A 27,178-nucleotide genomic window follows, 5' to 3' on the forward strand; every position below is an offset into this window, starting at 1 on the left:
GTCAAAGTTAGTTTGTGGAATTTCTTGCCTTCCTAATGAGGTTGGGACCATCAGTTGTGTTGTGAAGAAGTCAGGTTGGTACACACACCCTCTTTGACAGCTGTTAGAATCCATATTATGGCAAGAATCAATCAGCTAAGTAACCTTATTCACATGTTTGAATAGTCTCAAAATCAGGATATGCAGGAATCATCACTGTGCAAACAAACAGTTATGACTAATAACATGAACTCTCTTTTCAAATAAATTATATCGCTAATGACTTCCACAGACAGCGGATGAAGGAGTTGTGGAAAGGCTTTTGTCTTTCCAGTCAACGGCTCCTGAAATACCCACCCTGTCTAAAGACACTGAGCACACAGAAGAAGCTGATGTTATTCTCTTCTCACTCACAGACTGCTGGATTCATATATTTTTGTCCAAACATGTTCAACAACTGGAATACAGGTCTCCAGTTTTTTTTAGAAATACTTTTCTAATAGATTTTTTATTCTCATTTTCTTTTTTGTCTCAGTTGTGAATTTTAAGGTAACTCTTCCTTAGTATATCTTGTGTTTGCTGGACTAGCAGGTCTTGGATTTTGAGTTTTATCCAACAAGCATGGAATTGAGCAGTAAAATTCCTCAGAAACCTTTCACAGACCTAACACGTGTGGGTTTTTTTCCTAAAAATTGAGCAGGGTGTCGTATTGGAAAATATTACTAAACTTCCATTCTGTCCGACACATGATTTAACAAGTTTACCAGTGACATGCAGTAACTTTTTCTTACCCTCTCTTACCTCCTCCAGTTTCCTCCTGGTCTTCTCCTGCCTCATACTCTCAGTCTTTGCCACCATCAGAGAATTCAAAAACAGCTCAGAGAGTGCCTTGTACATCTTGGTAGGCGTTATTTAATTGGATTTAATCATCTCCTGCACATATATTGATGTCACAAGGTTAACTTCCATATTTTGGTTGTTCCACAGGAAATTGTGACCATCGTGGTGTTTGGAGTGGAGTACATCGTGAGGATTTGGGCCGCAGGCTGCTGCTGTCGATACAGAGGATGGAGGGGGAGACTAAAATTTGCCAGAAAGCCTTTTTGTGTCATAGGTGAGAAAACGGTGTTTTTGCGTGTGTTTAGCTTTCTGTCATATCTGTCACCTTGATCTCTCAGAACATCACAGACACACTGTTATTTTTTTATTAAAACCATGTCTGATTTGATCAAGGTTATATAGATCAGGTTATCTATATATAGATAAGAGCCTTCCATTGGACAATTACTGCAGTGATGAATATGTTTCAGCTGCAACAACTTATTTAACCCTAGCTGATGCAGTGAGGAGCTTCTCATTTCTTAAACAACCATGTTGGAAAACATATCCTGTGGTCGTAGAAAGGATGTTAATCTGTTTACGAAGAGTCAGTTTCTTGGCCTGCGTTAAGCAAAGAAAACAATTAAGGACCACTAAAATCTGGTTAAGAACCATCAAACACATTAAAACCTGAAGGATAGTGGTGAACCATCATCTTCGAGGAACAAATATGGTCAAAACAAACTCTTAAATAAATGCAGGAAATCAAAAGTAGAACTCTCAGCTATGTTTAATTGTGAAAGTAAGAACACAGTGAGAAGGAAACTCAAAGGATTGGGAATACACAGCTGTGTAGCCTTAAGAAAATCACTGATCAGTGAGGCTACTCAGGAAAGAAAAAAAGGTTTCAATTTGCTAGATAGCCTAAAGATTGGACTCTGGATCAATGGAAGAAGGTCATGTGGTCTGATGAGTCTATATTTAACTTGTTCCAGAGTGATGGGTGCATCAGGGTAAGAAGAGAGGTGGATGAAGTGATGCACTCATCATGTCTAGTGCCTACAAGCCTGTGGGGTTTACAGTTATGATCTGGGGTTGGTCAGGTTCAGCAACGTTATGTTCCTAAAGAATGAGGTCAGCTGACTGCCTGAATCTACTGAATGACCAGGTCTTTCTACCAGTGGATTGTTTTTTTTCTGTGATGGCATGGAAATATTTCGAGATGATGATGCCAGGATTCATGGGGCTCACATTGTGAATGAGTGGATCAGGAAGCATGAGACATCATTTTCACACATGGATTGGCCTCCATAGAGTCCAGAGCTCAGCCTCATTGAGAATTTTTGGGATTTTCTGAAGAAGACTTTGCACAGCAGTCTGACTGTCCCTTCATCAATATGAGATCTTGGTAGAAAATGAATACTACTCTGAACAAAAATAAATGCTGTGACATTGGAGAAGCTTATCGAAACGACGCCACAGCGAATGTGTGTCGTTCTCAGAGCTAAAGGCAGTCCAATGAAATATTAGAGTGTGGGACGTTTTTTGGACAACCAGTGTATTATCTCCTGCCTTCCCATGCTTCTGTGCATATGTTGTTTTCTATTACTGTGTTTTGCTTCTCTCTTCAGACATTATGGTGCTGATTGCCTCAGTGTCTGTACTGGCAGCTGGATCTCAGGGCAACGTTTTTGCCACTTCGGCCATCAGGAGTCTGAGATTCCTGCAGATCCTACGCATGCTGCGTATGGACCGCCGTGGAGGGACCTGGAAGTTGCTCGGTTCTGTAGTGTATGCCCACAGCAAGGTGATTGTGATGTCATATATCATTGTCTATCGTCGTCTAAATTTTGTAATCAGAGGTTGCGTATAATTAGCCATTGTATGCGGTAATTAAAACTATATCTGATCTCTTGTGCAGTCAGATTAACTGCACTGAAGTTAGCCTTGAATTCATCACATGGTCGAATGCAATCAGTCTTCACAGCCAGCTCACCAAGCAGAGCTTTGATATTGGATGATTTGAACCTTTGTTCAGTCTGATAAGCCCTGTTAGGAATGAAGGAGGCAAAGTCAAGCAAATTCAGTCTGAGAATGCTCACTTCACTGTTTGATCAGTGAAAGCAAACTCTTCTTTTTCTACCCAAATAATATGCAGAGTACATGCACTGGCAGCCAAAAATATTTACCTCCTTTACTGCGGCTCTCTCTAGCACTGTTGTGGGTATGCACACTACCGTTCAAAAGTTTAGGGTCACTTAAAAATGTCCTTAGTTTTGAAAGAAAAGCAGTTTTTCAAGGATATTTCTTGTCACTGCATTCCTACAACGAAACTTTGTTGGCACCTTTAAAAAAAACAGCACAGTATAACAAACAACAACAAACAGCTTTATAAAAACAAATATTAAAAAAAACAAGTATTGAAAAAAGCATATCGGTGCAATGAGGTGCAATGTCTGATAAAAGTAAAAACAAAATGCTTAGGATGAGATGTTTATTGCACATTAACAAGTTTGTGGTCCATCAGTGAATCTCTGTTGGAGAACACAAGAGCAGACAATGGGGCAAGAGTTCCAGCTCTGGATTGTGGATGTTTGTGGGTGGGGGAGAGGGAGGAAGGTGCTGTAATGGAGGCTACAGCTCTGGGGAAAAAGCTGTTCCTCAACGTGCTAATCAGTGTTTTAATGGCCTTCTGCCTCCTCCCTGACGGACACTCCCTGTTTGTGTGACAAACAGGGAGTGTCCTGGGTGGCTGATGTCCGTGCTCTTCATTGAAGATAACATTAAATGAATCAGAAATACAGTCTTGTTAATGTGGCAAATGACTATTCTAGCTGGAAACAGTTAATTTTTAATGGAATATCTACATAGGAGTACAGAGGAACATTTCCAGCAACCATCACTCCTGTGCTCTAATGCATTAATCTACATTGTATTAGCTAATGGTGTTGAAAGGCTAATTGATGATTAGAAAACCCTTGTTCAATTATGTTAGCACATGAATAAAAGTGAGTTTTCATGGAAAATGTGAAACTGCCTGGGTGACCCCAAACTTTTGAACAGTAGTGTATGTATGAATTAAGCCATGAGGAGCATTAATGAAAAAGTGATCTCTGTCTGAATGACAGAACTTTAATGGACTGATAAAGCAGTTATTTTCATGTCTAAAAAGGGCTGCAGAGGCAAATGTACAAATACTACAAAAAATTGTTATATTCTTTTTCTTTAACACTTCTTTTTAAAGCTTGCAATACATCATAGCAAGTTATCTTTCTTAGCAGCATTTTCTGGAATCATACCATTAACATTATGCTTCTATTCTAAGATTCGGATGCTCTTTGTTTTCATGAACAGTTGTTGAGGTGGGATGATCAGAGTTAAGAAGGTGCAAGTTAATCTGCCTTATGTACCAGTTTTCATCGGTAGCTCGGCCGGTCTCCCACTGACCCGACACACAAAGCTGAATATGACTTATTGATCCAACTCTGTGTAAATGAAGGACAGATTGTTAAACTGGTAAATTGCATCTTCACAAGGGGTTTGAAACATCAGAGCTAAAACTGCTGCAGTCTTTGCCTCTCCGCTGTGTTACTTCACTGTTTCCTGCTGTCTCTCCTCTAATACAATGACAGGAAACACAGTTCTCTCTGCTTTATTTTAATGAGCTTAAAACAACAATTATTTGCTTGCACTAATTAGCTGTGGAAAATTTGCTCGTGCCTGTTTGTGTGACGATGTGAGACAGAGAGGCAGTGGATTTGTAGCTTGTGTCGCCGAGGGAAATAAACACGCTGATGAAATACTTGGGTTTCCCCACAGGACCTGGGACTCATAATCACATCCAATATTATTACAGAGTGGCCATTTCACCCACTGACAGAGTTCACATTGCCACCTTTGACAGGCCTTCTAGATGACACTTCATTACTTCAGATTCCCTAATGCTCCCTGCCTTACTGTTCTCTGTAGGAGCTCATCACGGCCTGGTACATCGGTTTCCTGTGTCTCATCCTGGCTTCATTCCTGGTCTACTCTGTGGAAAAGGAGTCAAATATTGAGTTTGAGACCTACGCTGATGCTCTTTGGTGGGGACTGGTAAGACTATATTCTAAAAAACATAACAAGGATGTAGAATATTCACTTCATGGTTTATATGTTGCATTTTTGACAAATAATAATTCTGTCATGGTGTGATGCTAGCTTTATTGACGGATTTCCTCATTATTGTTGTTATTTTTAGGGGGTTTTTTTATTCAAAAGATTGACTGAACAAGGATGTGCATGCAGCATGCACATGGTCTTCTTTTCTGACTTTGAGAGAAAATGAAAAAATGTCATTTCTACTGTTATGGATGAAAATGGGTAGCCAGTTGGGCACCAAACATTTTTGAACTGTTCAATTGGTCACAAATTCTCAACTGAGTTACTCTTCTTTCTGGTCAGATGTGGCTTTAAGGGAAAATAATCACACAGTGTGACCAGAATACAGATGCGTCCTTGACAAGAGGCTATAAATGTCCACTTTGAAATTCAACTTTACTTAAATGGCACGATGCCACAGATGACCAGAGATAGATGAGAGCAGGCTGTTGGCTGGATGAGGAAGTTCAGCTAGAGATTTTTTTTTTTTTTATGAAGGACATTTCTAAGTGACACCAAGCTTTGGAACGGTAGTGTAATCCTGCCCTCCAGATATCAACTTTAACTTTACCAGGCCCTTCAGCAACATGAGACAGCATTCTGAAGCAGCACTGACATCATCAGATCTGTGCATCACACATGTGACTGTTATTGACTTGTGAATTGTGGTCTCTGACTCCGCTCTATCTGCCCATTTTCATTTCCAATATACTTGCATGTTTCATGATATCCATTCTTTTGTAGTGGTGTTGTGTGCTTGAACAACATATATGTGTTGACTCATGTTAAAAAGAATTTACAGAATTAAATAAAAAAATTACCTGGTGCATTTACATTTTTGTTCAATACAGGTACAACCTACACGACTGTACAATAGTTTGGGGTCGCCCAGATAATTTCATGTTTTCTATGAAAACTCACACTTTAATTCATGTGCTAACATAATTGCACAAGGGTTTTCTATTCATCAGTTAGTCTTTCAACACCATTAGCATTAGAACACAGGAGTGATAGTTGCTGGAAATGTTCCTCTGTATCCCTATGGAGATATTCCATTAAAAATCAGCTGTTTCCAGCTAGTTATTTACCACATTAACAATGTCCAGACTGTATCTTCATTGAAAGAACTGCTTTTCTTTCAAAAAATGAGGACATTTCTGAGTGATCCCACTTTTGAATGGTAGTGTACTTGCATGTTTCATGATGCCCATTCTGTTGTAGTGATGTGTTGGATCAACATATTCCCTAATGTTAAAAATAAATTACGCAGTTAAATAAAATGTTACATGCTGGATTTACATTTTTGTTCAGTACATGTACAACCTATATCACAGGACTCAGACTGAAGGATAATATTGGTTTGTTTTGTCCACCAGATCACTCTCACCACCATTGGTTATGGTGATAAGGTTCCCAAAACGTGGAACGGACGCTTGCTGGCAGCTACTTTCAGTATGATCGGAGTGGCTTTCTTTGCACTTCCTGCTGTAAGTATGTGGGCTTGTCAGGAGTGCTTTTAGCAACAGTGCACTTAAAATGCTCATCTGTCTGATCCACATCTGTGTTCATTTAATTTGTGTCCATCAGGGCGTTCAGTGCCAGTACTCATCAGTGTGATGTTACTGTCTTGTGCCTCTCTAAGAAACAGTACATCCATTTTTTCTTCATGAAATTCAAATTTCCATCTTCTGTTTGTTAATGTTTTATCGAGTAATGAGTAGGTGGTCATGCTTATTTATATTTAACATGTTAACAGATTTCTTTGAAACTAACAATATTCCTAAATTAATAGACCCTCTGATCACTAAAACAAGCCAGCGGGACTGAAAGACATGGTATCTTGAAAAATTGCTTGAATTGTACCTTTTTTTCAGAGTCAGACACCTTAAAAATAGAGGGAACATTTTAATTCTATGCCTGAACTGAGCACACAGGACAAGTATGGAAGCAAATTAAAAATTTAAAAGTGGTTAAACATTAGTTTTTTTCATTTTTAATCATTTGTGTCAACATAAGTGTGTCATACAAAACCAAAAAAAATCTGAGTTCTGATTTAGTTTTTTATAACCCTTATTTGAGGATAAGTGAGTCAAAAATGACCCAGTGAGGTTATTTTATTGCAATATCTTTGTAATGAAAAGTTTTTATCATTTTGTTTTCTAGATATTCCTCAAAAAATAGGTTTTTGATATCACATTTAAATTTAAGTTGTCCTTCATATTGTCAATTATCAAACTGTTCAAAATCTGTTATAAAGTGAAAAATAAACATATGTCAAACATGAAATCATGCTTGTGTGGACAAAAAATTAATACAAAAGATAATATTCATTATTATTCTTAATCAAAATGACAATAACGACATAAAAACCCACTGATTCTCATAAGCGTCCAATCACTCGTGTCTAAGGGTTAAAGTGGACATTTGATTAATTCTTTGCAGCAACATACTTAATATTTACACCCATGTCTTCCTAAAATATGCGCTCCGAGTTTAAAAAAAAAAAAAAAACTAAAGGAAAAGGAAAAACAAACACGCTCTTTTTCACTAATGTTGTAATTCAGTCAGTGATGCTGATGTCAGTGGCTATTAAATGTTTAGTGTTTCACCTGAGATTTGAAGGATTTGTTAAACTCAGCAATAAGCTTTAAGCAAGCAGCTAACACTTGTTCAGTGTACGACAAACAACAAACATGGCCTGGTGTATCAGCACTGAAAACAGTCCCTGGTTTTCCCACATCATTCAACCCTCAGCATTTCTCTCACATATCTGCTACCTTGAGGCTTGTGAACCTTGCCTCCTCACTGCATGTTTTTGTGCCAGTGGAACTGGACAGTGTTGTGAAGGACTTCTATCAAGTGTTGGATGAGACAGCTCCCTGTTGTTGTGATTCCTCGTCCTGGCCAGTAAAGGTCGCTAATTATGTTTTGGGTTGTCTGTGTCTGTACAGGGCATCCTGGGTTCTGGCTTTGCCCTCAAAGTCCAAGAGCAGCACAGGCAGAAGCATTTTGAGAAGAGACGTAACCCTGCTGCAGGCCTCATCCAGGTTAAACAATAAAAATGCATCCCCACATATCTTTTAAATATGCTCCTGGTGAAAAGTTACAAAGATGTGTACCTCTCCATCCAGGCGGCTTGGAGGTTTTATGCTACCAACCTTTCCCGTACAGACCTGCTATGCACCTGGGATTTTTATGAGCAGACTGTAGCTGTTCCAATGTACAGGTAAGTGATCAAATTGGCCGAGTAATGCTGTAGATTATTCAGCAGTTTCAGGAAATACAACTGTTTTCTGGTATCACATTCTGCCATCTTTTTCAAAACTGGGAATCAAAGTAGAAAGCTGAACCCACTGACTTTCCTCATCTTAACGTATTCCAAACTCATTTGCTGGATCAGATGTAACTGTCTGTTGTGACGGATCACACGCTGCTGTGGCTTTTCATTTTCTGCTTTAATAAGGGTATTTTCCATTTTGGAGTCTTGACAGATACACTAGAACCTCTCTGTAATGCTCCAGGTTAAACCTTTTTTTTTTTTGCTGCTGCTGAATGAATCAGCAAATACGCTGTCTTGTTTGACTTTCACAACACAGATTTCCCTGCCTTTTGTGCATCTAGTAGTAAATGATCACTGCCTGTCTTTTCTGTTTGGAAATTACTTCAAGGTCAGCTTCACTCCAGTCATAATTTGAGGTGAAAAGGTTAAGACCTGCAGAATGGATAACTGCCAGACTAAATGTGATTAGCTTTAAAGTGGCCAAAGGCAAGCTTTGATCTTTGAAAAGTGAGTTGGTGAAACTATCTTGACAGAATGACAAAATGCTCTTTGTCTTTTTCCAGACTCATTCCACCTCTGAATCAGCTGGACCTGCTGAGGAATCTGAAGGGCAAGTCATTCAGGTATAAACATGACTTTAAGAGTGACCGTGCTAATGATGTGATAGCATGATCTCATGCTGATAATGATGTGGGAGTGCTGAACACAGGGTTAGTAATAATGAATGCCACTGATATTAACAAATGCATTATTATTTTATTACCAACACTCAATCTATGTTTAATGCTCCCTCCCAATAAAGTTTCAGCTAAACATTGACATTAGCAGTATCAAAATAATAGGAATTTGAAAAGAAAATAGGAATTCAATTTTTCTTGCCAGTTTTGTTAATTGGGGTTTCATTAAGGATAGTACATGCACTCACTGGCCACTTTCTTGGGTACATCTTGCTAGAAAAAGGTTGGACCCTGTTTTGCCTTCAGAACTGCCTTAATTCTTTGTGGCATACTTTCAGCGCTGCATTGGAAACATTCCTCATAGGTTTTGGTCCACATTGACATGATAGTATCACACAGTTGCTGCAGATTTATCTGCTCCACATCCATGATGCCAATCTCCCGTTCCACCATATCCCAAAGGTGATCTATTGGAATGAGACTTGGTGACTGTGGAGGCCATTGGAGTACAGTGAACTCATTGTCACGTTCAAGTAACCAGTTTGAGATGATTTGAGCTTTGTGACATGGTGCATTATCCTGCTGAAGTAGCCATCAGAAGACTGTGGTCATAAAGGATGGTCTTGGTTAGCAACAATACTCAGGCAAGCTGTGGTGTTTAAATCATGCTCAGTTGGTACTAAGGGTTAATTAATTTAGCTTTTTAGCAGTCAGATAAAGTATTTTTATAACAATAAATGAAATAGCTATGTAATATTCAATGTAAAAAGTGTCATTCATAGGGCCAAACACAAATGCAGTCATTCCCTGACTCTACAGTTCCTCTCAGCTCTCCTGATGTTAAAGGCGTCATCCATACTTTTGGTTATCTAGCCCACAACTTTACCCTCACAACACCATTAGCTTCCATTTCCGTCCGCATAAGAGCTGCTCCCTGACTGCTCCCTCTGGCACTAGAATCTTAATAATATCCTGTAGGGTGTGATGCACTATTATGTTCTAATCTTGTAAAGTGTGCTCGTCTGAGATTACAGAAGAATATCTGAGAAGTTTCTGTTAATGCAGTGATGCAGCTCAATTTCAACATCTGTTAGCATTTTAAAGTATTGTGAACCCAACTCAACTATTTAAACCAGGGGCGTCAAACATACGGCCCGTGGGCCAAAACCAGACCACCAGAGGGTCCAATGTGGCCTGCAGGATGACTTTGCAAAGCATAAAAATTACAGAGAAGACATCACCTGCAATTTTTCAATAAACGTAACTGCTATTTCAAATTTGTCCTTGCAGATGCTCTGGGATCTGTAAGTTGTAATGCACATGTGCAAATGATAACCTGATTCATAATGTTGTTGAAATTGCACTTATTTTTCTTCAGAAATTTCAGGTTGTTCATTTGTGTTTTCTTTTGTGAAAAAAAAGATATGTGAACATTTTCAGAATGTCCTATTTTGCACTAAAAGAAAGAGGAAAAATTAGGAGTGGTCATTATTTACAGGTTATTGTGTCATTAGCCCAACTTGATCTCAAATGCTGCTGCCCACTTGAGATCAAGTTGGGCTGTACGTGGCCCCTGAACTCAGATGAATTTGACTCCGCAGTTTAAACAAAGCATTTGTCTGCAGAGGAGCCTGGAGTTTCTCATCAGCTAGTGGAGACTACAAACTTCAACAGAAGTTATTATTGGAATAACATTCTTTGCACATGTAAAATCAGCCTCAAGTGATGCAGCTCAGCAGTACATATTATTCAGTTATCAGCTAGATGTGTAAATAGGTAACTGTTAGGACTTGTTTCTGCTGCCCCTCAGTGGTCATATATGTACTACAACAATAATAATATATATTACTATTGCAGTTTCAACAGAAAATGATTGTCATGCTGCTTTGGAAATCTGGATGAGCTGTAACAGAGCAATCAAAGTACAAATATTCTTCATTAATATTTGATCAAAGTACAATAATGGGTAATAAAGAAGAGAAATGCAGAGTTTCTGCTGAAAGGACAGAGCTCAGACACGAGGATCCTGTTCTGAGGTCTGACCAAGAATCAGACAAGACAATAGAAGTTATTGTAGAATTGTCCTTCAAACATTATAGTCTCAGCTTTCTCATGAAGATAACAGGCACTACTCAGTCGAGGATTGTAGATAACAGAGTGCAGAGTCAAAACCAGACAATGACTCTAGTGACCAAGGTATCAGACCAAGGTTATGGTATTTATACGATAAATTAACTACAAAAAGTTGCAGTACAGTACCAATGAAAAGACTGTTCATCATACATACAGTAGAATTAATAAAACACTTCTGCCTGCTGTGAAGAAAGCAGAGTACGCTGCCATTGTGGAATGTGATGCACCAATGACTATCTTCTCCCAAAAATTGTCACAGCAAAATAATTGGAGACTAAATCCAGCTGTACTGGTGGACAACCATTTTTGCAAATTCATATCTGAGGCTTTGGATAATTTTTTTTGCTATTTAACAAATCAGACTCAATACCCTCATCTATTTTATGGGAAACACTAAAAGTGGCTTTAAGAGGCAAGATTATACCATACAGCGCTTCACGCAATAAAGAGAGTTAAAAAAAGAGGAAAACTTATTGCGTCAATAGCAAACACTGACCAGCAATACTCCACAACCCCAACACAAGAATTATATAAAGAGAGGGTAGCACTGCATACCGTATATGAATTATTGTCGGTGGAAAGAACTGCGAGACACTAGCTGTGGACAAAAGGTCAATGTTATAACATGGAGAGAAAGAAGGCCATCTTCTGGCCTTCCCCACTGGAAATCGATAATACTTTTAAAGAATTTTACTCAGAATTATACACATCTACATTCCCACATGACAATACAAACATGACTCTTCTTCTGGACAACTTGAAGGTCACCAGGATAGATGTGGCTGCCAAAGACAGTCTTGATAAACCCATAGAGCTGTAGGAAGTAACTGATTCCATATCTAAAATGCCAAGTGTAAAACTCCAGGACCTGATGGCTATCCTGTGGAATTCTATTAAAAAAATCTTCTCAGCTGACTCCTCTTCTGCTTGAAATGTTTAATCATTCCTTTAGTCAGTAAAATCAACCGAGGAGCCTGACTGAGGCATCTCTTTCTCTTCTATTTAAGCCAGGCAAAGACCCACTTGAGGGTGGGTTCTATCGACCTCTTTCTCTGTTGAAGTCAGATGTAAAGATTCTAGCTAAACTGCATCCCTCAAGACTTGACAATGTAATGCCACAGTTCATCTCAATGAATCAAACTGGATTCATGAAGGGCAGTCATTGCTTCACAAATATCCACAAGCTTCTTAATATTCTACACGCTCTTGGATGCAGTGAGGCAGCAGAGGTGGTTGTCTCCCTGGATGCAGAGAAAGAATTTGATAGAATTGAATGGTGTTTTCTTTTTGCTGTATTGGAAAGATTTGGTTTTGGTTGTAATTTTTCTCTTGGATCCACCTGTTATATACCTCTCCAAAAGACATCAGTCACGACAAATATATTAGCTTCCCAACTTTTTCCTCTATCTAGGGGCACATGGCAGAGGTGTTTTCTCAGCCTTCTTTCAAATGCATTAACTAGAGAGCCTCTGTCAATTAAATTTAGAGCAGCACCCAGTATATATGGAATTCACAGGATGGGAACTAGACACAAAATCTCTCTCTGGCTGATTAGGACATGCAGAATAACATGTGGCTGACTTGGAGTGTGTAACATGTTGTGTCTGTTCTGCTCACAGGAAGGAGTCTCAGACAGAAACCTCTCCCAGGTCTGTGTTCTGATTGGTTCTGACTTGCCTTCACCTTCCTTTGGCTTCTCTACCAGTTCTGCTCTTAGCTGCTGCCGAGGAACTCTTCTTGGGGGAGTGTGTGCGCAGTGCATCTGTGTGTGAGCTTGGGTTTGCGTGTCGGACATGGATGCGGCTGTGCGTTGAGTGCCTCCTTCAAGAACGGTCATGCTGCGTTTGCTCACATGGTGCTTAAAGATCAGCTCACTTTGGCCTCACTCCCAACTGCCAGCTTTATGAAATATTCACCAATAAGCTGTTCTCTGATACTCTAGCTCTCAGCATCACCTCAGGATAAAGTGATTTTGAACACTTTGAAGCCTTGCTTGATTTTTATCACACTGTTTTTGACAAAGGAAACAAGTGTAATTATTGAAAAAGTAGTAACACTTTATTGTGACTGAGTTCTTCATAAACCATTTGCATATTTTGTTACCTAAAACGTATATTTGGAAAGATGCTTAATATTGAAAGCATTCATTGGGAAAACTGGAAAATGCAAAGATAGTTATATATGTATACGTTATACATGAACTGTATACGTTGCAGTTATAATAAAGTGTTACTGACATCACAGTATGGCACACACTGCTGTTTTTGTGACTGTATCCACTGCTATTTATCTTTTTATGTCTCCTCTACTGCCCACCACTCCAGTAATGAAAATGCACACAAAGACAGACTTTGCGGGTGCTGTCCAAGAACTATTAGGTATAGTTGCTGCACAGTTACTAACAACTGCACTGCAAGTCTGTGTGTCTCCTTCCATTCCTACCTCTGCTTCTTTCCGTCTTTAAACACAAGTAAAGGTAGAGGAGTCACAGAATTTTGTGCTGTATCTCATCAGTGAACTATAAAATCTGACTATTTGTAGCCTAGTGCAGCTTTGTCACTGATGTCTACGTCAAACCTTTACGCTGTAAACAAATACAAGAGCCACTCTGCCCACCGCTTTGAAATTTTCCTCAGAAGACGTAGCTATACATTCTTGTTTACTGTCATGTCACAGTTGATTTATGATTTCTTTTTAGCGATGTCTTTACGCAGTTAATTTGCTTGCTGCCTGTTTTGCCAAATCAGCCCTTATAATATTGTGTTCAGCAGGCAAGGTGCATATTGCTGAGTATCTAACAATTCCTGTGTATCAGGTGGAGTGTACAGTATGATGGTGAATTTTTTTGCATGATTTTTGTTCACTTTTTTGCATAGAGTGAGACAACAGCTCTTCCTTTTGAGACATGCAGTGTCACTTTGCTTCCCATGCATGCCTGCTTGTAGCTTCCTGCTGCTTGCCTGACCCACTAAATGCACCACTATGTTCGTTTGTGGACATGGCTCCTTCTGCTGTAGGACATTCCCCATTTTGCATTTCTGCTGAGGTAAGATTTATTATCACATCAGTGCAGAATTCTACAAATTCCCACGATTATACTTAAAACACCAAACAGCAGTTTAAAGATATGTAGTTAGGATAGTCATTTCATTTAATGATGCGGTGAAAAATGCAGTTACTGTTAAACTGGTTGAGTGTTCCCTCTCGTTGCTTGCTCTCTGCAGTCGGAAGGCCAGTCTGAAGGACAAGGTGTTTCCCAGTCCTTCCAAGGCTCCCCTGGCCAAGGGGAAGGCCCAGTCCCCAGGGCCAGAGGACGGGGCTGAGGCAAGCCCCAGCAAGGTCACTAAGAGCTGGAGCTTCAATGAGAAGAACCGAGGGCCGAAGCATGCCTTCAAAGTCCGGGGCAGCACCTCGCGCCAAAACTCAGAGGGTGAGGGAACTCCACACATTCAAGAACATCATCTGATCAGATTAGTAATAAGTGTTAGAGATCAGACACATACAGTAAGGACTCTTAAAGGAATATCTTGCTTTTATTTTAGAGCTTGTGAACAGACGGACGTTCATAGTAAAATCTATTCTCTATTTGCTATGTAATTGTAGGTGTAAGGGCTCATAAACCACAATAAACAAACGGTAAAAAAATCAAAGTGACTTTTTAAGAGATGTCTCCACGGCAATCTGAAACTACAGTCAGGAGACAGCGAGCTTAGCATAGCATACAGCCTGGAAACAGGGTAAACAGCTGCTTGCTTCCTCCTGCTTCTTATCTCTATGATCTGTAAACCAAGGTAACCAGCTGCTGGCTTCATGTTTATTTTACAGACACTAGTTGTTTGGGTCTTATCCCAAAAAAACTTAAAAATAGTTAAACTGTAACACTGGCCCTTCTTTTCAAACAGAATTTCACAACAACAATTTTTACTAACTGGTTAATATATAATACACAAGATAACTAAACCCCTGAGCAATATCACCTGAATGTCAAATGATTCAATATTGTATCAACTATTAGTTACTGCGTTGTTCCTATACTTCATATGCCCTGTGTCATTTTGAAACTTTCTGGAGAGATATGCAGAAATTCTTCAGAGGGGTTGTACTGCTCTGTCTCTCTCTTAAATTGCCCCAAAGGTGTTCTATCAGATTCAAGTCGGGCAACATACTTGGCTGGGTTATACTTTTCACTTTTTCTTCTTTTTAGAAATTTGATTATGGCAGTCTGCTTTGGATCATTACCATGCTGGAGTATGATAACGGAAAACTTCAAAGAGACTGAGAGTCATCTAAACACTCTAAACACAGCCCCATATCATCACACCTTCGTGCTTCGCTGTCAGGATTATGCATTGACTGCGGTCATCTTCTAACAGATTTACACCAAACATGCTGGACCTCATCTGAGCTAGCCAAATTAATCTGGATCTCATCTAACAGAGAAGGTTCTCAAAATATTTGTCAGGCTTCTTATCTTGTTCTTTGACAAAGTTTAATATTGCAGTTTTATGCTGAAGAGCGGGCAACGTTTTACTCATCCATAGTGGATGGTGTCATGTAATGGCCTTTCTGCACAGCCTGAGCTGACACAGACACAGTTTCTCATTCATCGTCATTGTGCGAAGTCTAAAGCACTTGCCTGTTCTGTTTTCAGAACGAGACTGTAAAAATAGTGGACTTTCTGTGGCATCATTTTAGGAGGATGACCACTGCGGCTCTGATTAGCGGTACTGCTTATTCTATGCATTCTGGCTGCTCCTGCAGTTGTGTTTCAAGTTACTTTTCCTTCACCACACATCTTGCTGTATCCTTTTGTATATTTGTGAGGCCTCGCAATCAAATTTTTCAATCCCTCTGGCAACTCCTTCCCGTGGAGCCATGATACAGACGCAGCTCATAGCCTAACCCTAACACTGAGCAAGTTCTGCTGTTCACAGCTCATTTTATAACTATATCCATGCAGTTTGGCTGATTGGAGATCACGTGTCAGGAAAATTCTTCAGCGGAGTCCTGGCTTTTATAAATAAATACTGACAGTCATCATTGAAGTCAAAGAAAAGTTTTACTTGCGCAAGGAATCACTTGAACAGAGCAGAGTCTGAACGAGTGACTGGCAATAGGTGGAAACAGTTTAGTTTTTAAGCAGGCACATAAAGAAGTTACATGGGTATTATTGGTTTCTGAGTCTGAGCAGCCAGTTTCAACCGGCTTCTTGCATGATCAACTTGTTATATTTTCATGGTCAAACGTAGATCATGGAAATTTACTGGGTACACTGGGTTATATGAGTTCAGTCACACAGTTATACAGTAGTTTGAAATAAAAAGAAATTAATCATCATAATATTATCATTTTATAACATGTTAAATCGTGTGTCAGTAATTAAAGGTGCATTCATAATGTAGTTTTTGTTAAGCATTTGTTTTAACTGTTTGTCAAAAGACATATTCCGCTGTTTAACTTAGAAGTAGTTATTAAGAGGTGATATAATTATGAATCATTTGACATTTAATTGAGCGAAATCAAATTCTCAGCAGAGTTTTCAACGCTGTTGCCAAAGGTCTATATAGTTCATCAGTGAGACCTCACACCATAGCTTACTTGACGAACTTTCAAATTTTGACAGTAAATCTTTCCACAGTTGTAAATTTAGTTGATGTGGAAGGATGTACAGCTCATCTCTGTGTGGCTCCATGCCCATCTCAACAACTCACTGGCTGTGTGTTTTATAAGAAGGGTGATAACAGCACTAAACTCATACAGATGCAATCTTTTGGCAGATAACTCAGTAACTGACATGCAGGTAATGTTGCTATGTAGTTTCTCCTGCATTATTCAAGAGGAAGACAGTAACATTTTGTCGACAAACTAAAGCCAAGATTTCAACACTGGACTAAGAATACCGAGGACCTTTGGGTTGGATGTTGTGGTGTCCAGTCATCATTTATTACTAGACAGCACAAATGCATCCATATATCATCCAGGCCACTGTATCACTATCAACAAATATATCTCACCATTTCTTTGCCTTTTTGTTAAACACTTTGAACCAATTCTCATTAGCTGTTTTTCTCCTTTCACTTCATGGCATGTTAAAGTGCTGATTGAAATGCAGGACGAAGACTTTGGACTGAAGAGTTCTCCAGGTTAGACAAGTCATCCTGACATGTCTTCAATTTAGTCTGTAATATAGTCTGTACTTTCTAGATGTGTAGTTAACCATGTGTTTTAATGTAAAGCTTTACAGTGTGCAGTTAGTAAGCATAAATGTAAGAGAAGAGAGACCAGACATTTCAAACATGAGCCCGGAACCATTCAGTGAACACCACAAGTTTTCATGTTTGGAATTGATTTGTCTGCCATTGTCATCCTGCTAGAATCCATAACAAATCTTTTTCCATGTCTCTCCCCTCTCTCTTTTTGCAGCAATTGAAGGTTTAATAAGTAAGATGTTGGGATATTTTGTTGGTTGGCTTCTATTATATTGTTAGGGAAAATTATACAAAAAAGACAAGTCAGCTTTCCCTGGTCTGAAAACCTGCATGCTGAAATCTGCTGAGATGTGTTCACTTGACATGAACCCTTTTAATTTTCTTATTTATTCCTTATGTTTTTTTCCTCCTTGTGATGTCTGAAAGCTCTAAAGCATGAATATAGTGGAGAACAAGCATGGAACGATTTATACATTTTTATTTATTTGGATTCTTAGAACACTGCACAACTCGGTATACAGTATTTATTTATTTACAGTAGCAGTAGGGTAATAGTGGGTTCAAGTCAAGTGGTGCCAAAATGAACCTAAACTTACCCATAGACATAATGCCCCCAAAACCCTGCTTTACATTGCATGAAGAGACCTCACTTTCCCTACCAGATTCTCATCTAATTTCTGATCAGCAGTTATTTGGCCTTGACAGCTGTGTGCAATATGCTTCAAAATCCATAGACCAGCCTTTCGGCAAATCTAAACATGCTCGTTACTATGCTCATCTGTAATTGGTGGTGGGAAGAGAGTACTTGTCATTAAAGGTTTCAGTAAAGCTTTATCTTATCACAGCAGCACTATCCTTCAATTCTGCACCAAGTCTTTTTTTTGTCGTTCCACAAAGCTCGCTCACTTCGCTCACAAAGTGGCAAACTGGCTCGAAAGCCAACTTGATAACTTAGTTTTGCACCTTTGAAGCTAAAAGCAACAGCTCTGCTTTGCTTCTGCTGTTGACACTCGTCATGCAGAAGCAGTAGAAATGTTCTGTAAGAGTGTCCTTGTCTTTGATTTCCAGAGGCGAGCCTCCCAGGGGAGGAAATTGGTGATGATAAGAGCTGCCACTGCGAGTTTCTCACCCAAGAATTATCACCAGGCCTGAAGGTCACAATCAGGGCAATCTGGTGAGGACTTTATTTCCCAGACATTTTTTATGGTTCTGCAATGGTTATTTATCTCATGGCGGCAAAATAGTTCATTGCAGTCTGCATTAGTGTTGTTCTTTTCACTAACTTTGACAATGCTTGAAGGATAAGTCCAGTTTATTATAGATAAGGTTTTATTTTCCATTTTGTTCTGATAGTTTCTAACAGAATTCATAATTTTGTGCCGAACATTGAACATTATGTGCCGAGCTCCATCAGTTCACAGTCCAATTTTCTGGTTCATCTTTAAAACTACTGATTCAACTATAGCTGTAAGAGGACAGTTTTTCAGTTAATGATGGATTATTAGAAAGCACAGTCATTTTCAGTTTTATTGCTCTCAAATTAAATACTTGGATCTTATCTGGTTGACTTTCCATTTTGTTTCAATCTGTGTGCTCCTGTATCTCCACTGTTGTGCTGGTATTATTCCAACATCGTATCAGTTACTTAGGCCAGTTTGGTGTTATTAGAAAAAAAGAAGTTATTACCAAAACTGTGAAGATGAGGGAGCAAAAAAGTTTTCAAAATAATTTTAACTTGAGGTCCACCTACTTGGTGTGTTCAGAAAACCTTATCAAGGTTTAGTACTTGCATCACATGGTGCCTTAAAAACTGAAGGTTTCTGACAAACACCTGCTTTGAAACTTTGACAGTGTTGCCACAAATTTGATGCAACATTATATTTTCGTAGAGAGCTGGATTCCTACATAAAGTCTTCCAAAAGCTATTTTATTTAATGAGAGAACATTCTACATATCTACAGTCATATTTATCTGTACTTAAATGTTTAGTGACAATAAACATTGTCAAAATGTTTCTGAATCTCTCTGAATTTATTTCATTTGACAGTTAATTATTGAATACATGGAGACACAAATGGCAGACTACATCAACATACACTACCGGTCAAAGTTTTAAAACACCCCAACTTTTACAGTTTTAAGGCAACGTAGCTCAAGTCCAACAAGTAGCTTGAAATGGTACAAAGGTAAGTGGTAAACTGCCAGAGGTTAAAAAAGGTAAGGTTACTCAAAACTGAAAAATATTGTACATTTCAGAATTGTACAGAAAGACCTTTATCAGCCAGCTACTTTCAACAAGAAATACGTTAACTTAAAGCTGTTCTGAAGCAATGGAGGTTGATCAAGCCTTGAAAGTTGGTGCTACCAAATCCTACAGGTGTCCCAGGTTTTCTTGATTACTTACAACCCCCTCTGTCTGCATAAAAATAGTGTTGGAACACACCGTGGCACCATACCCTCCAGAGTATTATCTGAACAGTATTGTTCCGCAGAAAGTAGTGTGTAGCTATAAAAATGATGAGGAAAAGGCAGTTAACAATAGAAGAGACAGACCATCAGATCACTTTAAAATGTAGGTCTTTCCTAAAGAGAAATTGCAAAGAAAGTCAAGGTGTCAGTGTATCCAGTTTTCTTCAACATCAAAAGGCATCCAGAAACTGGTGGAAACTCTGACAGGAAGAGGTCTGGAAGACCCAAAGCCACAATCAGAAGACAAATTTTTAAGAAACAACAGCTTGATGATAGACAGCTTACAGGACAACAGCTTCAAGCACAGCCTAATAGTGGTCACAATAAGCAAGTCTTAGTTTCAACTGTGAAGAGAAGACTTAGAGTTGCAGCAGAAAGCCATTGCTAAGATGCCTGGGCCATGAAACACCCCCAATGGACTACTGAAGACTGGAAAAGGGTATTATGGAGCAGGAGGAAGTGTGATGGTCTAGGGCTGTTTTGCTGGATCCAGGGTCAGTGACTTGTACAGAGTGAGAGATATCCTGAACAAAAACGGCTACCACAGTATTCTGCAGTGCCATGCAGTACCCTCTGGTATGTTCCTAGTTGGTCAGCCATTTGTCCTATAGCAAGATAATGACTAACTCAAGTTAGACATGATGATGTTTTGGACCTTTGCTCTTTGAGTTTTTGATGAATACCCCTGTTGTAAAGGGTCATGGGGAGGCTGGAACTGACAGTAGGAGAGGTGAGGTACAATCTTGACAGGTTGGAAATCACCACAGACAACGCCATGCCATCATGCATGTGTCAAGATAAACAAAATAGTGCTGGCCTCCAGTGGGAAACTTGTGAGCAGAAGCTTACTTGAAGGTTAGCATGACTGGCAAACGGGTGGCAACATTTTCAACATGTTCACTGGTCGTTTTCCGGCAGAAAAAAAACATCTGTTTGTACATACTCTATGCTACATTACTGGCTGTGATTTCTGTTGATTGTAATAACACTGAACCCACTAAAATAAATGCTAAGATATGGCAACAACAACAGCACAACAGTGTGAGACACAAGAGCAGACGGATTGTAACAAAACGGACAGTCAACCAGATGAAATCCAGCAGTAGTAGCAAACCTCTCATTCTGTTACAATGTTGCTGTGGCAAACCTGTGAGAACATTTTTTGCAAACTCATGTCTTTGTTGCAAATCTGCTGAAACCATTTTGCTTTAGTAAGGAATAACTATGCCAATTCAAAATGCTGATCAAGACCACAAGTTATAGTGGAAGGTGCTGAAAAAAGGCAATTAAAAGTGAGTTGAGATTATTTAGGACCACTATTATATCAGTGACCATGTTATTGTGAGTTGTTCTCTTTTTGCATTTGCTTTGTCAAATTGTGTTTTATTTCTTTTTCAGAGAAGATATACCAAAAAGAAAGAAGCACAGGTGTAAATAATATAAATAATGGCAAAACATTACTTAACTACTTCAGTTTAGCATTGTTTAATGGGACACTTTAACAGAACAGAGCCATTGGTAGCTTTAATAATGACACCTTTGCTCTGTTTTGAGATTTCTTGCTCATTGTTCCATGACATGTCTGAAACGATGTGTCCTCCCTCTCAGCATCATGAAGTTCCTGGTGTCAAAGAGGAGGTTCAAAGAGAGTTTGCGGCCTTATGATGTCATGGACGTGATTGAACAGTACTCTGCAGGTCACCTGGACATGCTGTCTCGGATTAAGAACCTGCAGTCCAGGCAAGTGCGCCTTCACTATTTGATCCAGTTTCATTGTGTTGAAGACAGAATTTGTGTAATGATTCAGCAATCAGTTTCAGCGCAATATGATACAGCAAATGTCATCCACTAACATAGTGTTTTTGGTGTCACTGAATACACACACGTTGTGGCACGCAAGCCATTGATTTGCCCGTTTCATTTGTTCAGCTACATCTGTAGTGTTCAGATCTGTTTTCTATCAGGATTTCTTCTCTGTCATAGTACAGTTCACTCCTTCAGCTCTGAATGCGGCAAAAATTCATTGTAGATGTAACATTGATGTTTAAGTCTCATTGTTTTCTGTATCCCTCCCACAAATGAGCTCCTTACATCTTGATCCCCTCAAGGTCTAACATGTTGAAGAAATATATTCCAACAGTGAAATACATACATTTTACATCCACGAAGCAAGTTCGACTCACCGTATGTCTTGTGTGTATGGAATATATTGAAACTTGTTCTCCATAGCTGATGTGATTCCCACGTTGCTTCATTTTGCATTGCACTCATATCGTCTCTGTGTGCCTTGCCAGGATAGATATGATTGTGGGGCCCCCTCCCCCAACAACACCTCGCCATAAGAAGTCCACTGAAGGTCCTAGGTTAGGTTAATAGACTGCACCTTTAGAATGACCGTTTTCTTAGCATTATTCTCCTTATACCATAGTCCAAATACTGAAGGAGTTACATGCTACTTTATAATTTTGACTGACAGAACCCCTTTTGAGTTCAGCTACTTGAGCTGTCTCACTGAGTTAAAGGAATCATGGTTCACTAACTCAAAGATGTAAAATAGTTAAGAAAATAATTCAATATGTGGAACATTTTCAGAATGTTGTGCAGTTAGCTTTTATGTCAACTTATTTCAGCTGCTGGCAAGAAAAGGCCAAATAAATAAATTAATTCATTTATAAATGTGGTGATTTGTTCACTGAATGTTTTTGAGACATATCATGTGACCTCACTCAACAGGGGTTTGAAGGGCTAGATGCTTGTTCTCACAGTGGAGAGACATAGGGAGAGCTCCCGTAGTAGGATGCAATGGAAATGAAGCATGAAGCACCACAGAAGCATGCTAAGTGATGCATTTTGGCCCTAAAACTGCCCCTCCATTAAGAGATTGTTTCATTAACGATCTGCTCATAATGCATGCATCCACACCATTCACCTTAAGTACTTTCTCAAGAAATGCTCACTTTCTTGTCCGTAAGTGTTAAGTCGTCATTTCAAATACATTTATTTGTAGCTTGACGACAATCATCACATAAACTCTTTCTTTACACATTTTCCATGTAAGACTAATCCACATTTTGGCATCGTCATCTTAGGTTAAAAAAGGTTTAAAACCTTATTGCAGAACTGAATGTTTTTATTTTAAATCTATGATATCACTTTTCTCAAATGCTAGAGTTGACCAGATAGTTGGTAAAGGTCCTAAAGCTGAAGGAGACACTACAGAAGATCAGAGCATGATGGGACGACTGGTCAAAGTGGAAAAACAGGTGAGAATGTTTCACACAGGGCTGCACAGTGACTTGGTGGTTAGCACTTTGGCCTTGCGGCGAGAAGATTCTTGGTTTGCGTCCAGACCTTCCCGGGATCTTTCTGCAGGGAGTTTGCATGTTCTCCATGTGTTTGTGTGGGTTTTCTCGAGGTACTCCAGCTTCCTCCCACAGTCCAAAAACAAGCTGAGGCTAATTGGCGATTCTAAATTGTCCGCAGGTGTGAGTGTGTTTGTTTGTCTCTATATGTAGCCCTGTGATAGACTGGTGACCTGTCCAGGTTGTCCACTGCCTTATGCCCTAAGTCGGGATAGACTCCAGGCCCCCCACCCCCATGACCCTAATGAAGATTAAGCGGTGTATAGATAATGGATGGATGATTCACACAGCTCTGTTACCTCTGTTACAGTCAGTCATACAAGTGGTTTTCCACTAATTTAGTATTTGTGATAGTTGTGTGGTTAATGACATATTTTCTGATGACTGAACTCTATTTCATCATTGTATGTTTTTCTTTGTGCATGTAGGTGGTCTGTATGGACAGGAAACTTGACTTCTTGGTCAATGTGTACGTGCAACGTATGGGCATCCCTCGTTCTGAAACAGAGGCCTTTTTCAACTCAAAAGAGCCGTATCCAGCCCCGCCTTACCACAGCCCAGAGGAGAGCAAGGACGAGAAGGAGGGAAAAGAGGAGGTGAAGGAGGAAAAGGAGGTGAAGACATGCTCAGCGGCAGAAGTCCCATGTTCTGAGGGGTCTTTAGAAAAGAAAGATCCTTTACTTGGTCGGCCTGTGGCAAGATCAGTGGGTACTCCTTCAGGCAGCAACAGCCGCCCCTCTACCTCCTGGCAGCATCAGCTGCAGCACCCTCTTAGCCAGCCTGCCTGGAACAGCAGCGTGGCCAATAGCCCTTCCCCAGTAGGTGGCAGCGGTGACCATTCACCCACCCTCTTCCGCCTTCCACCTCCTCCTGCTCCAGTTCACGACCGATCCTCCTCCGGTCAGGGTGAGAGCGGCTCTCAGAGCAGGAGGCGCCACAGGAGGCAGCAGTGTCAGCAAGATGCCGCTGCTGTGGAGAGTGACACGTCTCTCTCCATCCCATCCGTAGACCATGAGGAGCTGGAGCGCTCCTTCAGTGGCTTCAGCATCTCCCAGGCCAAGGAGGACTTCTTTGGGCCTTCTTTCTTTACAGGTTCCGGAGGGGGAGGTGCAATGGGGACTGAAGCCGGAGCTGGACCTTCACTTTGTGCCAGGGTCAGACCCTTCATAGCGGAGGGAGAATCAGATACAGACTCTGACCTCTATGCTCCCTCACCCCTGTCCTTCACTGGAGAGGTCTCCTGTGGAGAGAGGGGATGGCCGGGACTGAAGTAGGTCAGAGAGGACTGCTCTGCCTGGCTGGTGTGAGAACAGATCGGTGCTTCAGCTGCCAACACGAGACCTATGATTAGACCTTGTAGCCAGCTGACTTACTGTTAATGATGATGCTGTTACAGACTATGTTAGGTCAAGTGGATGGTTATGAGTTGTTGTTCATCATTTATGATGGTAAAAATATGTCCTCATAAAAACAAAGGAGTCATCTGTTATCACCTTTTATGTTTGTGATGTAATACTTCTTGAGCAGTGCTTAATTATAGTTGCATCAAGATCTTGATTAATTGGGAAAAAAATTGATGTTGAGGAGCATTTTTCTGTCATTTATTAGTGATGGAAGGTACATGTGAGAGAGTGATATGTAGTACGTTTGCATTGAACTTATACTTGACTCTGATTTGTATCAAACAACGCAGAAAGTGTCATTTTGGTTTCTGTTAAAAGTAGTGGGTGCACCTCCTCTGTTAGACACTGACCACTTTAGCTTTCAAAAGATAATGGGAGTTTGTAATGCAAGATTGTTACACGGTGAATCACACGGTTAGCATAGTGTCTTGATATATTCTATACCTTTGAATGACTTAAGGTGTTATGATGCCAAAACCTTAGCTATGATAATCAGTTAGATTGTTGCAGACTAAACAAAAAAATGGTTGCTTTTCACATCATTAATTCAGCTTGGTGTTTATGGAATACTACAGAAGTCCCCTTAAAGTAATACAGACACTCCCCCCAATAAACCAGTGAACCTCTTGCATGGCATGTTAAATGGTTGATTTTAAGGACTGTGTTAAGCAGGCTACCAAACCAAACTGCTGCAAAAAAGTCAGCTGTAAAACTGTGTTTTTCTTCTATACGAACAGACAGAGTGGTGTTAATAAAATGTAAATGCGCCTGCATGACTGGTTTCAAGTTGTATTTTACATTTTCTAAGGGGCTTTGCTTGAATTCCAACCATGTAAATGCAACCTGAGCTTGCTAATTTCAATAGCTCTTCTTTTCTGGGCAAATATGTACATGAATTATGTACACATCAAATGTAAAAACAGATGTTTAATGATGCATATGTATGGAAACAATGTGGGCTGAAATGGACACTTTTTGTATTGTTATCACACAACATGTTGTGTTAGATTATGAAGGTCTGGGACACTGACTTGTTTGTCAGACATGATCGTATGCAGCCTGCAATGCATTGATCATTCATTTAGATTGTCCGATGCTATGGCACTAAATGAGGAAATGCAATAAATAGCAAGTGAGGCAGTCAAGAACCATTCTTTACAAACATTGCCTTATTTTCACACTAAAATCCATTTTATAAGAACACAAGTCAACCATTTAATTTTTAACATTTCTTAAAAGTAGTGAAAGTACATTTTCAAATGTTACTGTATATAGGAAGTTCTGTGGCCCGAGAGCAGCTGTTCTAGGTTACATGTAGTCATGAATAACATTTTAAGCATGAACAGTGTGTTGTTGCTGTTGTTCAAACTAACCTGAACAACACAAATACCCCCATTTCAACATTACAGCCCGAGACATGGACATGATACCTAAAGAATTTTCCTTTAAAGGAGACTGTTCACACAATCCATATTTAAAAAAAAAAAAAGATGACACAAAACTGGCGGCATGTTTTGTAAAACAGTTGAGAGGGCCTGTAGGGTTTTCCAAAGTCAACACCATCATGTAACTGCACCTTAATCTTCTTCAATAATAAAAATTTGTACATCACAGACAAATTGTGTTCCTGATTTTCTTTTAAAAGGTTACAAAGAGATTCCTTATGAGGTGCGGCTATGAGACTTGTAATAATTGAATGGTGTAATAGTGGCCATGTACCACCAGATGGCAGCCAAGGACTTCATTTGAGCTAGTCAGATAGATGGCACATGTCTGGTCATTTAGCATAGCTGAAACCTAAAACCACTTTATTTCTCTACATGTGTGTTTGTATCAGCATGAATTGATTTCATTAATTGCCATTGCCTGACAATTTTATTTGGCAACCTATTTAACAAAGATCAGCTATTGTAAGCGAAACAGCCAAGGGGCATTTCCATGACTCCAGCTCAACCCTAGGTCAGCCAATTTGTTAAGTGCTGTGAGGCCAGGATTTTAGTTGAAAGGGTGATTCAAATGGAAATTGATTGGCCCATTAATAAAAGTCAGATGATGGCGACACAGCACCTAAGGCTTATTTACTCTCGAAGCACCTGGGGATTTGCAGTCAGCTTGACCACCTAAAGCATAGACCAGAGGGCAAACAATCAGCAGACACAAGCATTTGAAACTGAATGTATATGCAGTGACTAGCACATTACCATTCATTTTAGCAACTGAAATGGAAAATGCAAGTTAGTCACAACAATGCACCAAGGAAAGCCAAGAGTTTTGCTGTGAAAATAAAGTTACATTACACCAAAGAGAAATTGAATGTTTCCGGAGTGTTGGTGCCTTTCTATATGAACACAGTGATAACACTTGGCTGAAGCTTATCTGTGACATTTATTCAGAGATGAGAGGTTTGAGTTTAAACAGTGTCATTAGACAGAGGTGGGACACTGCCCCCGCTGATGATGAATGATAAGAACCAACAATCAATTAAACCATTGATCAACGGATCCAATCCATGTGAGAGTCCTGTCAAGAGAGGGGACAAAAACAAATGCACTGCTTGCTTTTTGACAGTGATATGTGTCCCCACAAGTTCATTGATGCCTTCATGGACAGGAGAGTAATACAAATGTAGCTCTGCCAGAAGCCTCACTGTGCATCTTAACCATAAAAAATGACACTCATGAACTCTGAACTGATTACACATGTATGA

At 39.6% G+C, this 27,178-nt stretch overlaps 1 protein-coding gene across 16 annotated transcripts in view; it reads left to right on the forward strand.

Annotated features, from left to right (window-relative positions):
• Window positions 1-26,090, forward strand: part of kcnq2a (potassium voltage-gated channel, KQT-like subfamily, member 2a) — a 39,929-nt gene extending 13,839 nt beyond the window's left edge. Inside the window, exons 2-19 of one of the 16 annotated variants that reach the window (XM_022211100.2) lie at window positions 790-880; window positions 967-1,093; window positions 2,430-2,605; window positions 4,768-4,893; window positions 6,315-6,425; window positions 7,890-7,985; window positions 8,070-8,164; window positions 8,782-8,841; window positions 12,648-12,677; window positions 13,353-13,406; window positions 14,253-14,458; window positions 17,124-17,171; window positions 17,452-17,469; window positions 18,306-18,411; window positions 21,315-21,446; window positions 22,001-22,069; window positions 22,876-22,969; window positions 23,497-26,090. In XM_022211100.2, the coding sequence (XP_022066792.1) occupies window positions 790-880; window positions 967-1,093; window positions 2,430-2,605; window positions 4,768-4,893; window positions 6,315-6,425; window positions 7,890-7,985; window positions 8,070-8,164; window positions 8,782-8,841; window positions 12,648-12,677; window positions 13,353-13,406; window positions 14,253-14,458; window positions 17,124-17,171; window positions 17,452-17,469; window positions 18,306-18,411; window positions 21,315-21,446; window positions 22,001-22,069; window positions 22,876-22,969; window positions 23,497-24,342 (2,485 nt within the window). In that variant the 3' untranslated portion in view covers window positions 24,343-26,090. Of the gene's footprint in view, window positions 1-789; window positions 881-966; window positions 1,094-2,429; window positions 2,606-4,767; window positions 4,894-6,314; window positions 6,426-7,889; window positions 7,986-8,069; window positions 8,165-8,781; window positions 8,842-12,647; window positions 12,678-13,352; window positions 14,459-17,123; window positions 17,172-17,451; window positions 17,470-18,305; window positions 18,412-21,314; window positions 21,447-22,000; window positions 22,070-22,875; window positions 22,970-23,496 lie in introns of those variants that run through there. The other 15 variants (XM_022211101.2, XM_022211102.2, XM_022211104.2 and 12 more) reach the window with 15 other exon arrangements.
• Window positions 26,091-27,178: the final 1,088 nt, after the last annotated feature.

Source organism: Acanthochromis polyacanthus, chromosome 6, assembly GCF_021347895.1.
Source record: "Acanthochromis polyacanthus isolate Apoly-LR-REF ecotype Palm Island chromosome 6, KAUST_Apoly_ChrSc, whole genome shotgun sequence".
Classification (NCBI taxonomy): Eukaryota; Metazoa; Chordata; class Actinopteri; family Pomacentridae; genus Acanthochromis; species Acanthochromis polyacanthus.